The following is a 17,115-nucleotide window of genomic DNA, read 5'->3' as shown; positions in this document are numbered from 1 at the left end:
CCGGCCTCCCAGCTTGCACTCGGTAAACTTGAGCTCATCCAAAACTCTGCTGCCCGTATCCTAGCTCGCACCAAGCCCCATTCACCCATCACCCCTGTACTCTCTGACCTAGATCAGCTCCCAGTCAATTTTTAAAATTCCCATCCTTGTTTTCAAATCGTTCCATGGCTTTGCCCCTCCCTATCTCTCTTCGGCCCCCCCCCCCCTTCCCTTCCCTTACAACCCCTCGCGATCTCTGCCCTCCTCCAATTCTGGCCTCTTGTGCACCCCTGATTTTAGTCGCTCTACCATTGGCGCCTATGCCTTCAGCTGCCTAGGCCCGAAGTTCTGGAATTCTCTCCCTAAACCTCTCAGCTTCTCCACCCCTCCTCCTCCTCCTTAAAACCTACCTCTTTGACCAAGCTTTTGGTCACCTATCCCAATATTTCCTTTGTGGCTAGGTTCCAAATTTTGTGTGATAACACTCCTGTGAAGTGCCTTGGAGCTTTTTATGATAAAGGCACTATATAAATGCAAGAGGCACTTGAGAACCAGTAGATTAGTATCTGGTGCTTTCAGATCACATGTCACAGATCATGAACCACAGGCTGTCTGGGTGGCTGTGAATTGTTTCACACTTGCCCAATAAACAATTAGAGAGGAGGGGAAAGGTGAAAGAACAATGGTGTGGAATACAATGATGAGGCATGCTCTAACTACAAGTGAAGATGGTTTGGGGGGGGGGGGTGCGTGTGATGAGGGAAAATCGGACCACAACAATGAAAACTGCGAGTTGTTCACTTGGAAAGACAATTACAATATAATCTATGCTAAGCGGTCACTGAGGACACTGTAATTGGTAGACTTCCTTTTCAGCCCTACAACTTCATCAAAAAATCTAATTGCCTGGATATAAACACTTTTTGAAGTGATAATTTAAACTCCTAATTGCAGGCCCCGCTTAATAAAATGTGGAGCTTTCAAAAGGATTTGATGCTAAGCTGCACGTTTTTGATTGGTCTGCATCATTGTGCCTGTTCATATTAAATAACAATCTGCGTTTCACTGTCGCCAATGAAATTCTGTGGCATGTTAGATTAAAACGAAGTAGAATTTAAACTTCAAGTAATTCTGAAGCTGGGAGCATTTCTGTTGTACATTTAGCATTGATTTTTACTCTCACTTCATTAGTGTAGCAAACTGTTAAGCTTGCTAATGATTGTGCTGTTAGACTCCTTTATTTGTGGTCTTTAATACCCTATGCGCTCATATTAGTGTACTTGTGTTCCATATAAATTTTGTTTACGGTAAATTTTTAATGCTGGAATTTCCCGCTTTCTTGTGCCAGTAGTTGGATGTCTGGGCTGGGACAGGTTAGAGCACCTTCTATTCTGGCCAGCATTGCACCTTCCAGTTTGATTGCAATCTCCAGACAGTGCTGTTGTTCTTGCACCACTGTGCCAACACCATTTCCTTGGAGGTTGCCAATTTGTGCCAAATTATGGACATTTTCTAGTTGTGAACTCTTCTCTGCCAATTTACAAATGCATTTTACATGAGTCTTTAGTGAAGCGGAGGGACTTTTATCATATCAGTTTGGGCAGGATTGGACCCAAGTCCTCGGAAGCAGCTGATGACACTAATCTGCTGAGAGATCCAGTACACGCACTTTAAATTAAAATTTCTATATCCCCTTTTAAGGCATCCCAATGGTATTCAGCCATTCACAGCTGGTTAAATGGTTATCTGCAGCAGTCGTGTGGACCCCTGTGCCCAGGCAATTTGGAATAGTTTTGTTGAAGCAAGAGCACCTGAACTGTTACGTGAGTTGTGAAGGTGTACGTCAGCTGTGTAAATGCCCCACCAGAAATGTTGCAAATGTAACTGCTTTCATTGAGGACTGTCTTCCTAATGGATTTGATTTTTTGAAATTAAATTGTACATCAGGTCATCTACAGATGGCAATATAAAACCACCCATACGCACTCCAATATTGGCAAAGCAGTGGGGAGCCCTTCACTTCTGCAGAACATTGTAAAATGTGGAAAAAAAGTGCAGTGGAGCCAACTCTGGAATATTCTTAAAGGAGCATGCCAGACTCTCAGCAGTAGATGGTTTTTAATGAAAGCCACTTTTAATGCGTGCTGGGGATTGAGTATTAATTAGAAGATAGGAGCAGGAGTAGGCCATTCGGCCCCTCGAGCCTGTTCCGCCATTTAATGAGATCATGGCTGATCATCCAAATTCAGTACCCTGTCCCTGCTTTCTCCCTTGATCCCTTTAGCCTTAAGAAATATACCTAACTCCTCCTTGAATATATTTAATGAATTGGCCTCAACTGCCTTCTGTGGTAGAGAATTCCACAGGTTCACCACTCTCTCTGGGTGAAGAAATTCCTCCTCATCTTAGCCCTAAATGGCTTACCCCTTATCCTTAGACTGTGACCCCTGGTTCTGGACTCCCCCGCCATCGGGAACATCCTGCATCTAGTCTGTCTAGTCCTGTTAGAATTTTATAAGTTTCAATGAGATCCCCTCTCATTCTTCTAAACTCTAGCGAATATAAGCCCAGTCGACCCAATCTCTCTTCATACTTCATTCTTGCCATCCCAGGTATCAGTCTGGTGAATCTTCGCTGCACTCCCTCCATGGCAAGAACATCCTCAGATAAGGCGACCAAAACTGCACACAATACTCAAGGTGTGGTCTCACCAAGGCCCTATATAACTGCAGTAAGACATCCTTGCTCCTATACTCTAATCCTCTCACTATGAAGGCCAATATATAATTTGCCGCCTTAACTGCCTGCTGAACTTGCATGTTTACCTTCAGCGACTGGTGCACAAGGACACCCAGGTCTTGTTGCACTTCCCCTTTTCCCAATCTGTTGCCGTTCAGATAATCTGCCTTCCTGTTTTTGCCACCAAAGTGGATAACCTCTCATTTATCCACATTATATTGCATCTGCCCAATCACCCAACCTGTCCAAATCATCCTGGTGTTTCTCTGCATCCTCCTCACAACACACACGCCCACCCAGCATTGTCGCCTGCAAACTTGGAGATATTACATCTAGTTCCCTCGTCTAGATCATTAATATATATTGTGACTAGCTGGGGTCCTAGCACCGATCCCTGTAGCACCCCACTAGTCACTGCCTGCCACTCAGAAAAAGACCTGTTTATTCCAACTCTTTGCTTCCTGTCTGCCAACCAGTTCTCTATCCAAGCCAGTACGTTACCCCCAATCCCATGTGCTTTAACTTTGCACGCCTATGTCTTATGCAGGACCTTATCGAAAACTTTCTGAAAGTCCAAATACACCACAACCACTGGTTCTCCCTTATCCATTCTACCAGTTGCATCCTCAAAATTCTAGTAGTTTAGGCAAGCACGATTTACCTTTTGTAAATCCATGTTGAATTTGTCCGATCCTGTCACTGTTTTCCAAGTGCTCTGCTATTACATCTTTTATAATGGACTCTAGCATTTTCCCCACTACTGATGTCTGGCTTACCGGTCTATAATTCCCTGTTTTCTCTCTACCACCTTTTTTAAATAGTGGGGTTACATTAGCTACCCTCCAATCCATGGGAACTGTTCCAGAGTCTATTGAATTTTGGAAGATGACCAGCAATGAATTTACTATTTCTAGGGCCACTTCCTTAAGTACCCTAGGATGTAGATTATCAGGCCCTGGGGATTTATCGGCCTTCAGTCCCGTCAATTTCCCTAACACCATTTCCCTACAAATACTGATTTCCTTCAGTTCCTCCCTCTCAGACCCTATGCTCCCCGACATCTGAGGTTATTTGTGTCCTCCTTTGTGAAGACAGAACCAAAGTATGTATTTAATTGGTTTGCCATTTCTTTGTTCCCCATTATAAATTCCCCCGATTCTGACTGCAAGGGACCTACGTTTGACTTCACCAATCTTTTTCTCTTCACCTATCTATAGAAGCTTTTACAGTCAGTTTTTATGTTCCCCGCAAGCTTACACTCATACTCTATTTCCCCCCTTTTTTAATTAATCCCTTTGTCCTCCTTTGAATCCTAAACTGCTCCCAATCCCAATTATTGTTAACTTTTTCAGAAGAAATCTATCCAAGGGATATTTTGTTTTCACTTCAGTTCCACCCTTTCTTAATGTAGAACGTCTAAATGACCAATTCCTTTGAGAGTGAGGTTGTGTTGCTAGTTGATTAGGGCGGAGCATCTCGGCAGTGATGCCTCTGTTTGTGATTTCCTTAGTTGGTGCTTCTGCTTTGTTGGCGCTTCTGCTTTGTAGTGCATGTAGAAGAAAAGCTAGATTGTGATCCTTGGAATTGGTGGCAGTCAAGCTAGACAAGTTTGTCAATTTTTTTTGTAGTTCACCAAATGCTGCTGCTTTCCAGTTGAAAAAGCGGTTGACCTGCTATCCCCAAACGTCTTGATGATGTTGCTCATGGAACTAGTACCAGGGTATGGTATGGGGGTAACCTCGCCTTGATCTCCTCTTGGGACATTCCATCAACGTTGTTTATCATACCTGTTAAATGTTTCAAATCATTTCAGATACAATGCTTGTTAGTGTGTAGGCAAACACTACAGCCATTTTGGACACAACAGTGAGATGAGTTAAGACCAAAGCCAGTGGCCCAGAATTTGCTGGAGCGGGGCATCTTGTGGCGTGCCCCGTTAGTTAGACTTATTCACTCGCCCTTCAGCCCTAAAATTCTTTGTGCTGCACATTGCTGGAATTACGAGCTGATGATGGTGTGGCGAGGGCAATGAGACATCTGGGACCTCGGTGAACAACGGGACCAACAGTGTATCTCCTTTAACTAATGAGATTTAAGGATCGAGAAAGAAACTGGAATGACTGAAAAGGAAATAGGGTGAATTAGAGTCAAATCAGGTACAGAAAGGGAAAGAAAGATTGGATTGAGAAAGAAAGAAAAAGGAAAATAAAGAATTTTTGGGGGGGGGGGGAGAATTACATTAAAAAAAAAATCTCTAACCATTTACTACCTGTAGGCATGAGACTCCACAGTTTCACTTCTGTTTCTGGACTAGAAAGGTTGAGTGGCATTGTCGGAACATAAATCTTGTCATTACTTACCCTGTTAAGAACCAGCTCTAACTTTTTGCAGCAAATTTAATCGGCCACAAGTTGATTGGATGATTTACACACTAAACTTGCTGTTATTTTGGCAGCAAATTCTGGGCCATTGTCTTTGGTGAGGCCACACCTGGAATACTGCGTGCAGTTTTGGTTTCCATATTTAAGAAAAGATATCCTTGCTCTCGAGGCGGTTCAGAGAAGGTTCACTCGGTTGATTCCGGAGATGAGGGGGTTGACGTATGAGGAAAGATTGAGTAGGTTGGGCCTCTACTCATTGGAGTTCAGAAGAATGAGAGGCGACCTTATCGAAACATATAAGATTGTGAGGGGGATTGATCGGGTGGATGCGGTGAGGATGTTTCCACTGATGGGTGAGACTAGAACTAGGGGGCATAATCTTAGAATAAGGGGCTGCCCTTTCAAGACTGAGATGAGGAGAAACTTCTTCACTCAGAGGGCAGTAAATCTATGGAATTTGCTACCCCAGAGAGCTGTGGAAGCTGCGACACTAAATAGATTTAAAACGGAGATAGACAGCTTCCTAGCAGATAAGGGAATTGGGGGTTACGGGGAGGGGGCAGGGAAGTGGACATGAGTCTAACTTCGGATCAGCCATGATCCTATTGAATGGCGGAGCAGGGCCGAGGGGCCGTATGGCCTACTCCTGCTTCTACTACTTATGTTCTCACCACTTGGTCATTCCTCTTCGTGGCACTGTCTTGCACTGAAACAGATGGTTGTCGATCTTGATGTTCTGTTCGACCTAAGCTAAGCTTCCGACCACACAACTCTCCAGAAAGACTGCCTACTTCCACTTCTGTAACATTGCCCATCTCCGCCCAAAACTCAACCCGTCTGCCACTCGAGCCCCCATCCGTGCCCTTGTGACATCTAGACTCGAGTATTCCATTGAAATGTAGTTTGGCTTGGTCTTTTGATGTTTTGTTTCTAACAGACTGCAAACTAAAGGTTTGTGTATATTTATTAAGGGTCTGTTTATGAAACATTCCAACTTTGCTGACAATTTGGTGTCATCCGGAGCACTTAATTGAAATATTGCTTCATAACTTGGTCAGCTATCTATAATGTGTACCTCTCCTTGGAGTTAATTCAAAATTTTACGTGGGAGCATTCCATAAACATTACTGAACAAGCAAACGCTTCCTTTTTCTTAGTGAAAATTATACACATGAGAATGTCCTGAAGTCCTCAAAAGGTTATTGAAATTTTAGTTGGTGTACGGTTACACAATGAAGTGTCTATATGGGAGCCCACCGGAGGAGGTCCAAAAAAACCTGTCTCTCTCTTTAAATGAGAGTTATTTGATTGTAATGAAACTGGAGAAGCTTGGAGCCTCCCAGCTTCCCACCCTTCATTAACTTCAGCTCATCCAAAACTCTGCTGCCTGTATCCTATCCTGCACTGCCACAGTCAGCCTTGTTTTTACTGATCTGCATTGACTTCTGGACCTCCAGTGCCTCAAATATATAGCTGCTGCCCTAATCCTAAATCCCTCCACTACCTCCCCCCACCCCCAGCCACTTTCATGAACTCTTCCTTCCTCTGACTCTGGGTTCTCGTGCAAGTGGATTAAGAATAGATCCTTGGGGGATTCCGGATGTTTAAGTGCAGTTTTAACTGCCTTTAGGGAGTTCCCACCATGGGTGGTTGCTGAAAGAAGTGCGGTTGAAGGAGGGATATAATAAGGCAAGGGTCTTGACCTTGAATGAGCACTCATTCTAGAGGGCAGTAGAGAGAGGGGTCGTGTTTGTTGATTCACCAGCGGAAGCTAGGAAACCGTAGTGGCTGGGGTAAGAGGGATGGAAAAGGCAACTGAGGTTATTTCTCAATAAACATGTTGGGCACGGAAGGTTGGTGCGACTGGAGGACGGGATAGTTGGGGTTGTTGTCCTTGAGGCAACGATGAGGGTCTTGAGAGCAGTAAGTTCTCCTCCAACTGCAATCCTTCGGTTTATATGCTTAAGACAAGCCCCTATCTTAACACTCATACCATGAATTTGCCATCTTGTACGCAAGTATATTCTGCAGTCCTTTTTAAAAGGCAGATGGGAGTCTACTTTGAACAGTAAGTTCTCTCCCAGACCATTAGTCTCCAAACTGTGGTCCCAGAACCCTGTCAATCTGGCCGTCAAAACCTGGGCAGCTAGTAGCTTATTTCTTACTGTTTTGCCTGTTTGAATTTTGGGGACCTAGTTGTTTGGAAAGTGCTGCTCTTGGGGTAGCTGTCTCCTACTCTAATAAATACTAAAATAAAACATCAAGTTGAGGTATATAAATATTAATGAACAGAAATTTAAACTTCACATGTGGCCCACATGGCCAGATTTTGTTGGCCCTGCCTTTAGATGTTCCTTCAAATGCTTTTATTAAAAATGCATTTTTGAACAGAAATGGAGAACAATAAAGATATTGGAACTAATTGAAATTCTTTTGCAACTGTTTACTCTGAAATGCAGTTTTAATGGTGACAATTTGCTTTGCATTGCAGTCCTGATAAAACCTTGTTAGTTTCCAGAAACTTGTCAATTGTGCACTATTGCCGCCCCAAAGTCTGGCTTTGTAGATATGAAGTGACATTTTCAGTTTCTTAGTGAAGAGGAATATTGTGTATTTTAAGTTAGATTTAGCTGCAAAAAGAATTATAAATTGGTAATGTATACTAGCAATCTTTTGAAAACTAAATGAATCATAGCTGTGAAATTGTTGCATTTTTTTGAAAATTAGTTGGTTGTCTTTGTTTTGCAAGGATTGCGTTACAGAATAAATATATTTTTCAAATTTTTGAAGTTCCAGTTTTTGCTGAGCTAGATCGCAAACCCCTTGATTAATGAGGTTGGCCAGAAAGAATTTTGCTTGGTTTCTGTTGAGGGAAATGTCTCCAGACTGCCACATGTCTTCTAGAGCTTTGTTGAATTGAAGCACTAGGTGCTTAAGTCTGAGTTTAAATAAAGCTCTTTAACATTGTTTTGGCATTAACGGCCAATATGAATTCTCATTCAGTCTGGCCTTCCAAAGATAAATGTACCTGGTTTTGCAAACCAGGTGGCAGAGCAGTGCAGAATGTATCCAAATCTCATGATTACTGTTGGTTCCCAGAACTGCTGAACCTGCCCAGTAAACCCAGTGTGTAATTCAGCAAGCTGATGCTGTAACATCTTGCGTTAAAGATGTCACCATGCTAAGTAGCGCATGTGCGGTTTTTAAAAATGGCACAGCCCACATGTGCAAGCAAGTGGTTTTCTGACCAGTCTTCTCTACAGGTGCGTCTGTTTCACTAAAGCACGAAAACAGAATGGTGCACATAGGCCATTTACGTCTGACCTGGGCCCAAGGAAAGGTAAAACACCTACAGTTTGGTCCATAAAACTCAATCAGATCTTGCGCATCCAACACGTCTGTCATCTCATCTCACTTATTTGCTTCCTTTCAACTGTACCAAAACTCAACTGTTGTCATGGTGTTCAGTTTTTTAAAAAGCTACAGCAATCAAACTATTGTTAAGCACTTGGACAGGAGGCTAGTGCTTGTATCTAACTGGAGTTCCAGACATCTCTTGATGAAATCTGCTGCTGTGGTGCTTTGTGAGTCTAGTTTTCCTTTCCTGTCATGGTTTCGATGATTTATTAATTGCACCAGTAGAGGAAAAAAAATGCCCCAAGGCCAGGATTTCTCTAGCGAAGCAAAGCAAACGCCACTGTAGGGCCTCGCACAAGCTATGACATTCAGCATCTACATTAACCACAGTGGAACAAAAGGTACCTGTTAGTTTCTTAAGGACCTCTGCACCTAGCCTTCAAGACAAAACTGTTGATCCTGATCCCATTTGCTGATGCACTTCAATCTATTGAAGATTAGCTTTCCTTTTTGGCCCTCAACATATGTTGATCTTTTTGTCTTCTATCTTTACATTGATTGTGCGGCCTATGTTTCCTCCATTTGGATTAGTTTATCCAGTGGACAGCTGAGCCATTAGACAAGAAGGTCTTGGGTTTGTTCTCTGGGCTGTTGGCTGACCTCAGCCAGGACAATGGTAAGACCAAAAGCAAAATACTACGGATGCTGGAAATCTGGAATAAAAACAGAAAATGCAGGAAATACTCAGCAGGTCAGGCAGCATCTGTGGAGAGAGAAACTGAGTTAACGTTTCAGGTCGATGACCTTTCATCAGGACTGGAAAAAGTTAGAGATGTAAAAGATTTTAAGCAAGGGCAGGGGGAAGGGAGGAAAGAACAAAAGGGGGGAGGTCTGTGATGGGATGGAAGGCAGGGGAGATTAAATGACAAACGGGATGATTGTACAAAGCAGAAGGAGATAATGGGACAGGTAAAGAAACAAAAGATGAGTCTAGAAAAGGTGTAAATGGGAATGGCAGAATCAACAGCTGCCAACTGAAAAATGGTAAGCTCACTCGAATTGGCTTCAACTCTCGAGTAGGGAGGGGAAAATTGACCAGCGTTCTCCTTGCTGAGTTGCTGTCCAGCATCCTCTGCTGTAAGCGCTCTTGTATGGACATCACGTGAGTACAGGATTGGGCTCTGCTCAAATAGCCTGCCTATACTTGCTGTCAAAGATGAAGAATGACCACCTGAGTGAAGTAGCAGAGGGTGCCCTGCACCCGTATGACCCTAATCAACAAGGAACTGATAACTTGAGTGAGAAAAGGGGAGGCATCTTTTTAGAATAGGTTTGTACCCACTGTTGCTGAGAGCCTGCTGTCAGATCAATAAAAAGGAAAGTGTCACAGAAATTCATTTTGTAGGTTATAATTGGAGATGATACTTTGAGAGGTGGTTTCTCTCTTTCTGTAACCCATCCTTGTGCCCCATTCCTTGCTCTGTTACTTGATCAGAACAGCATGAGGACTTTGCTTAGGCCTTTCTGAACAGACCACAAGTCTAGCATTGGTTGATTCCTCTTTGAAGTTATTTGCTCAAGCTCGTGACTTTTACAGATAGGATGACACCCATTTGATCGTGTATCTGTGATGTCCAAATAATTAGTATTAAAATTGTAAACATTGCTGTAGAGTAAGGGTGTCCAAACCTTTTGTTTGTGCTGCATAGGTATACTCTGGAAAAATACCGTATGCTCCTGAATGGGTTGAGTTTAAAGCATCTTTTTGGGGTTATGTTGAAGATTTACCCTGCACCTGACCAGTGTGCTTATTGGGGCAGTGTAGAATGAACATTATTTGTTCTAGCTGACCTGGGAATGCTTGATCAACAAGCGTAGCACTGGCATCCCCTTAAAGCATTGGTAAAAATGTCAAAACTAACATTTTAAATGCACTGCAAAGAAGTATATTTTCGAAGCAAAACCCAGGATTATATATAAACATTTGTGTTGGTAACTGTTGGTTAGTTGATGGTTTTTTTTTAAAAACAGAAATTTCTCACGAAGTAGTGTGACAGCAGTGTGAAATCTCCATGTTGTGCAAAGCTACGTCGCTGGCTGGAAACCGGGTCCAGCTGCACATTGCTTAGCCCACCCACCTAGAAAATAACAGCCCTGGTAGGGTAGCAGGAATACTACCCTGCTTGGAACTTCAATTCCAGATTGTTGGTGGAATTGTGATGCCAACTGATGCCAAATTTAGATATATGCCTCTTTTATATTTTCATATACTAAATGGGTCTGACTTTTTTTTGTTAAAATAAATTTAGAAATGCTTTTTAAGACTGGTGCTATGTTTGAAGGGAGGGAAGACAGCATGGTGCTGGATCTTCAAATCAGTGAGGCTATTTCTATAATATTACTAAATGCACAGCAGGTCAGGACACCACCTGAAAGAGAAAGCTAAGTATGCTGTTTCAAAATGTTGATTGATGTCGGCATTCATTTTGTTCAAAGGTTAATATTTTTAGGTGGAACTTGTTTTTCTCCTTCAGCTCCTTCAAGGGATAATGTAACCAGAATTTTCATAAGCCATTTAAGGACAGAGGTTTTAAAAGGCTAAAAAGGTTCTCAAACTCAATACAGGTAGACTATCCTTTATCCGCACTTCCGAAAACCTCTAAAAAACCGAAAGTGTTTTCGTGGAGCGTAAGTCGTGCGCACGACATGACCCGAGTGGCGCCAAACATGACTGGAGTGGTCCGGGAGCTCTGCCTTTCCCTGTGAGCAGGGCAGAGGGTCACAGAGTTCCCTCCTGGGTAGGAGATTGCAGGCCGAGCCGGGCAGTGTGAAGGAGGTACCGGGAGAGTGAACCCAACAATACAGCGGCCCGTCCGATAGCTGCAGTGGCCCGTCCGATAGTCTTTTCTGCCCCCCCCCCCCCCCCCCCCAACCTGATTTGCGGGCCAGCTTAGTGTAGGAGTCAGCCGATATCCGGCTTTCCCACAACTGGCGGCGGCAGTCGAGCCCCAGACCCCCGCTAAGTCAAGGAATTCAGATATGGAGCAGGGGGAGCCGGAAACCTCGATCTAACGGCAGAAATCAGCAGCCGTTTTGTTAGTTTTTTTTTCTTCCCCTCGCATTTTTTTAAACAGTCAGGCTGTGGAAAGAGTCTCTGTAGCTTAGCAACACCATCAGAGACGCTTCCAAGGCAGGGCCCGAGTGTTTACAGGTGTTTGTTGTCAGAAAACCTTCTGAAATCCAAAAAATTCCAAAAACCGAAACACAGCTGGTCCCAAGGTTTTCGGATAAAGGATAGTCTACCTGTAATATAATGCAGAAGTACAGATTAAGATCTCCAAAAACCGGAAATCTTCAATTAAAATGGAAAATACACAACAGCGTCATGAAAGGTGTTCTATAAATCCATGCTTTCTCTCACACGGCCCTCTGCCCTGCCCCCCGGAAGTTTACTTTTGGCCTACATAAGGCTAGCTAGCCTACAATTTCCTGGCTTATTTCTTACACCCACCTTTTTATAAAAAAAAATATATATATATAAATAAATAAATAAAAGGGGGAGGAAATAATTTGCCACTTTCCAACCATATACCACTACTTCCCTTTCAATTTTTTGTAAAATTATAGTTAGTGCCTCTGCTATTTTCTTCCCTTACCACCTCCAGTGTTCTGGGATGGATACCATCTGGGTCTGATGGTTTTTCTACTTCTGGTACCAATAACTTTGCAAGAGTTCCTTTCAGTATTATCTCCAGCAGTGGCTCTTCCACATCCTCCTTGGCTAGTCCCACTTTTGTTTTCAATGAACACTAAAGCAAAATACTGATTCAGCATTTCTGCAATTCCCTCCCCCTCAAGATGGAGCTCGATCTCTAAGTGGACCATTTTTTTTTTTTAAAAAGCATTTGCCTTTATGTTGACTGCTGCTTTTTCATAGTCCTCCTTAACATTCCCAATTTCCCATTTTGCTTCCTTACTGTATACTTTGTATAATTTCTCAAGTGCTATGCAATGATCTTCCCTTCCAAAAAAGGATGTTGCTTATAAAAGATTTGTACTTGTGCGGAGGAAAGAGCAGGGAAAACAAAGCTATCATTTGGACATTGGCATAGCATATCAATATAATTTTATTGGGGTATCTGACTCGAATGGTGATTTTTCAATAATAAAACTCAGTACTGTAGTCACCGTGCAAATCAAATAATCACTGCTTGTTGCGGATGTGTTGAATAGCAATGGTTTTAATGCATTTGAGAGGCCATATTCTTAAGTAATGAGATCTCGAGTCAAAATTCATTAAACTTTGTAGGCTACAATTTTGACCTGACGAGAAGTACTATTTTACGCCATTTGGCTGTGCTGTTCCTTTTGATGAGACTGTTGTTCAAATAGCTACCCATCTGCTCTTCAGTATCCATCTTTTCACAATGTTTTAACTAGATTTTTCTTTACTTTTATTCTACCCTAAGGACCGAAGGAAACTGCGACCCCTCTACGACATTCCTTACATGTTTGAGGCCCGAGAATTTCTACGGAAGAAGTTAATTGGCAAAAAGGTAAGCCCGGAAAAGACTCTTCTCAATTAATAACTAACCGCTGAAGTGCATTTTGCTGTTGGCATTTCTAGTTCTGATCCAGTTACACAAATGAAACAGTGGGCTATGACCAGAACCTCCTTTTCATGGCATTACCTGCGATGTTTCCGCAGATTTAACTAACTTACCAATACTCTGGCTCAGGCATGAACAGTGGCCAATGGGGCGATGTACAAGAAAGTACTACATAAATTGTTTCCCGTGTTCTTTTGCTTCCCCCTTACCATGCCTCTCTTGAATACGACTCTTAAATAGTTCCACTGGTATCAGGAATGATTCTCTGGTACTATGCCCACATAGCCATTCTTCATATCTAAGTCTGGGTTAAGGATTCTTGGATAGGCATGCGCAGTTGCTCCAAATTAATGTGCCATCTAATTTTTAAAAAATGTTTCATTGTTTCTCAATATGAACCGTATAATGTTGCACAGAAATTCAGCTTGTATTTTTAGTATCCTGGTTGCAGCTAAGGTGACAACACTGACCAGGTCATGCTATGTAATCTACTGAATCATGACTTTATAACATGCAAGCCAAAGTTCTGTGGAATACTGCAACAAGAACTTGTATTTATATAGCATCTTTAATATGGAAAAAGTGTCCCATGGTACTTCAGAGGCATAAGGAAAAAATGATCGCTGAGCTGAAGGAGCTATTGGGAGGTGCTCTAAAGCTTGGTCAAACAGGATCTTAAAGAAGCAGGGGAAGGTGGCGAGGCAGCGAGATTTAAGGAGGTGATTCTAGGGCCTGAAGACATGGCTGCCAGTGTGGGGATTGGGGAGAGAGTGGGCTGGACACACACAGGAAGTCAGTCAGAGGAACAGCGAATTCTATGGATTCTGGGCTGGAGGAAGCGACAAAAAGATTAGGATGGGGAAGAACATGAGTAGGCCATTCAGCTCTTCGCCGTGAAGGGATTGAACACAAAAATGAGAGGCAGCTGGTCGAAACCTTAGTGACAAAGGTCCAGGCATAGGAGCACAGCTCGGAACATAAACTTGCCCAAGTAATTGTAATCCAGCTCCCATGGGCTTGTTGGATGGACAATCAGTCGCCCCTGCAGATGAAGGAGTATAGTATCTTATGACATCCCTGTGACTAGAAATTCATAATGTTCTGCATTGGCAAACTTTTTTCCCTTGGGCTGTTTGGGTGCGCACCATGGAGCCATCTGTGCCGCGTATGAAGTTTAAATTGTTGTTCCCAGTTTCTCTCGTTGTGGGTACTAACAGATCTTGTGTTCATATTTAGCATTTATCCAGCAGTGAGGCAACAGCACAAAGAGCAGCTGTAGGCCTGTAAAATTCAATCAGGATAAACCAGTGAGCTAGAAATATAAACTTGAATAAAACTAAACTATCTGAGCTTTTTGCGTTTCATTGCCAGGGTTCAGGAGCTGTGTGGGGCACATGGGCTGTAGTTCAGGCACCCCTGCCCTGAATAATGAAGCAATAGATGACTTCACAGTGCGATATTGTACCGGCTGCAATTTCCCCACATCAACCGCACGTGTTTCAGGACATTGGCCAAAGGTGCTTTTGGTTCAGGATTGAAACGGAGTGCACTCCCACATTGAGCATTTAAATTAGTTTACTGCCTCTGTAATGAGCAGTTAGGAAAACCTATTACTCACTGACTGCTGCCCCTGTGTTTCTTGACATGAGAAAGTTCATGCTAACTGAAATGGCTCTAAATATTCTGCTGTTCAATATTAATTGCTTCAATTTACATTGAAAACTTTTTCCTCAGTCTTTTAAAGCAGGCTGTGCTATGTCTCCATAACTGGATTACAGGCACAGGCTTTTTATTTGCGAGGGATCCAGACAACGATGCTTAATGTGTACAGCCTCTGTTGCCACCAATTGTAGCAGGTCTAGGCTCCTGCTGTTTGACCATAGCTTCCAGATCAGTAGGCCGCGTTGTGACGTGTCAAGTTGCATTAACTTACCTTTTCTTTAGTATTTCCATTTGCTTCATTTTGGAATATTAACAACTTGTGGGCTATCAAAATGGGACACTCAATTCTTATAGGCTAAGTTTTCATAAGAGGTGTGCGTTAAGAACCTAAGAAATAGGAGCAGGAATAGGCCACTTGGCCCCTCGAGCCTGTTCCGCCATTCAATAAGATCATGGCTGATCATGGGCTCAAAGCCACTTCCCTGCCCACTCCCCATAACCCTTCACTCACTTATCTTGCAAAAATCTGTGTCTCTCCACCTTTAAATGTATATAATGACCCATTCTCCACTAGGGTTGCAAAATTCCAGGAATTTTTAAGAGGAAACTTTCCATGGGAATTTATGGGAATTTTGAGTTTTTTTGCACACTGATGGTTTTTGTCTCTGACCCTTATTATCTTTGTCATCAAAATAGACATACTGTTCCATACAAATAAAAACAGGCTTTCAAAACTGTATTTAGGTTATAATTTTGAACTTTATTGAACCCCCACAAAAAAGACCCATCTAAAATAAAATAAAAAGAGCGTCGGCTTATTTAGCCTGTAATTTGTCCTTATTTTGTCCCTTTTGAGTCTTCTACTCATGAGTCTTAGTCTTTTACTCATCATTGCTCCTCCTGATTCTCTGACTCTGGCTCTGACGTGTCCATTTCCTCCTCTGTGTCACTGTCTAGCTGTGTGTAGGACACTTCTGTATCTGGCTCAATAAGTTGTAGGTTTGCCCGGATACCCACCAGTTTCTCCACTCTCTTGTTAGTCAGCCTGTTGCGCACCTTTGTATGCATATTCCCAAAAAGTGACCAGTTTCGTTCAGAGGCTGCTGATGAAGGTGGGATTTGGAGTATCACTGATGCAATGGGTGACAGGGCCTCAGATGCACAAAGTCCCTTCCACTAGGTATGTGCACTGATATGCTTGCATGATTCCCATATCCCGTCCCCATTCCAGAGACCTTGCTTGGTAGAGAACTTTGCCAGACGTCCCAGAACTTTGCCCACATCCAGATTGAGGTGGCGTGAGGGTAGAAATCACACTAAGCGCTGTTGATCTGTTCTCCCGAAAGTATTGGTCTCCCAACATGCTTTGGGTCCAGCATGTATGCTGCAGCATGAATTGGCTTGACACAAAATTCTTGACGCGTCTGTATAAATTGAACAATTGCCTTCTCTTCTGCTTTGAGCAGCAGGGATGTGGGTAGGGCAATGCTGATTTGTTTTAAATCAGCAAAAAGCCAGAGAACATCTGACAAGACAGCGTCATCTCCTTCAATCTGAGCAATTGCAGATGCTACTGGTGAGAGTAATTTAAGGCTGCTAACCACTCTCTCCCAAAACACATCATCCAGCAGTATTTTCTTGATGGTGGTTTCCATATCCTCAGACTGGGATATTGCCATTTCTTGCAGCGACTCCTTACCCTCCAGAAGGCTGTTGTACATTATGACAACGCCACCCCATCTAGTGTTGCCGGGCAGCTTCAGTGTGGTGTTCTTGTTCTTTGTCGTTTGCTTGGAGTTGTAGGTTGCTGCAACTACCTGTTTTCCCCTGACATACTTCACAACTTGCTTGGCCCTCTTGTACAGTGTTTCCATGGTTCTCAAACCCATGATGTCCTTGAGGAGCAGGTTGAGCCCATGAGCTGCGCACCCAATAGATGTAATATGAGGGTAGGCCTCCTCCACTTGAGCCCAAGCAGCCTTCATATTCGCAGCATTGTCAGTATCTACTGCAAAGACCTTTTGTGATTCAAGATCATTGATGACCGCTTTCAACTCGTCAGCAATGTATGTGCCTGTGTGTCTGTTGTCCTTCGTGTCTGTGCTCTTGAACACTGGGAGAGGAGTGGAGACGATGTAGTTTTATGATGCCCTCCCCTTGTACATTTGACCACCCATCTGAGATAACTGCAACATAGTCTGCCATCTCTTATCGTTTCTTTGAGCTTTCCTTGGACTCCGTTATACTCGGCCTCCAGCAAAGAAGTAGACAAAGCATGTCTGGTGGGAGGACAGTATGCAGGGCGAATAACATTGAAAAATCTCTTCCCGTACACATTGGCTGTGAGCATGAGGGGTGAGCCTGTCACACATACAGCTCGAGCAAGG

At 43.1% G+C, this 17,115-nt stretch overlaps 1 protein-coding gene across 1 annotated transcript in view; it reads left to right on the top strand.

Annotated features, from left to right (window-relative positions):
* Nucleotides 1-17,115, top strand: part of snd1 (staphylococcal nuclease and tudor domain containing 1) — a 1,037,556-nt gene that overhangs the window by 138,064 nt on the left and 882,377 nt on the right. The window contains exon 11 of the mRNA XM_086010590.1: nucleotides 12,926-13,012. Coding sequence (XP_085866716.1) covers nucleotides 12,926-13,012 — 87 coding nt within the window. The remainder of the gene's footprint in view (nucleotides 1-12,925; nucleotides 13,013-17,115) is intronic.

The sequence above is a fragment of the Somniosus microcephalus genome, chromosome 17 (genome assembly GCF_052327205.1).
Source record: "Somniosus microcephalus isolate GS21.2 chromosome 17, FLI_Smic_1.0, whole genome shotgun sequence".
Lineage (NCBI taxonomy): Eukaryota > Metazoa > Chordata > Chondrichthyes > Squaliformes > Somniosidae > Somniosus > Somniosus microcephalus.
The sequence above is the reverse complement of the archived record's forward strand: the minus strand, read 5'-3'. Positions and strand labels throughout refer to the sequence as shown.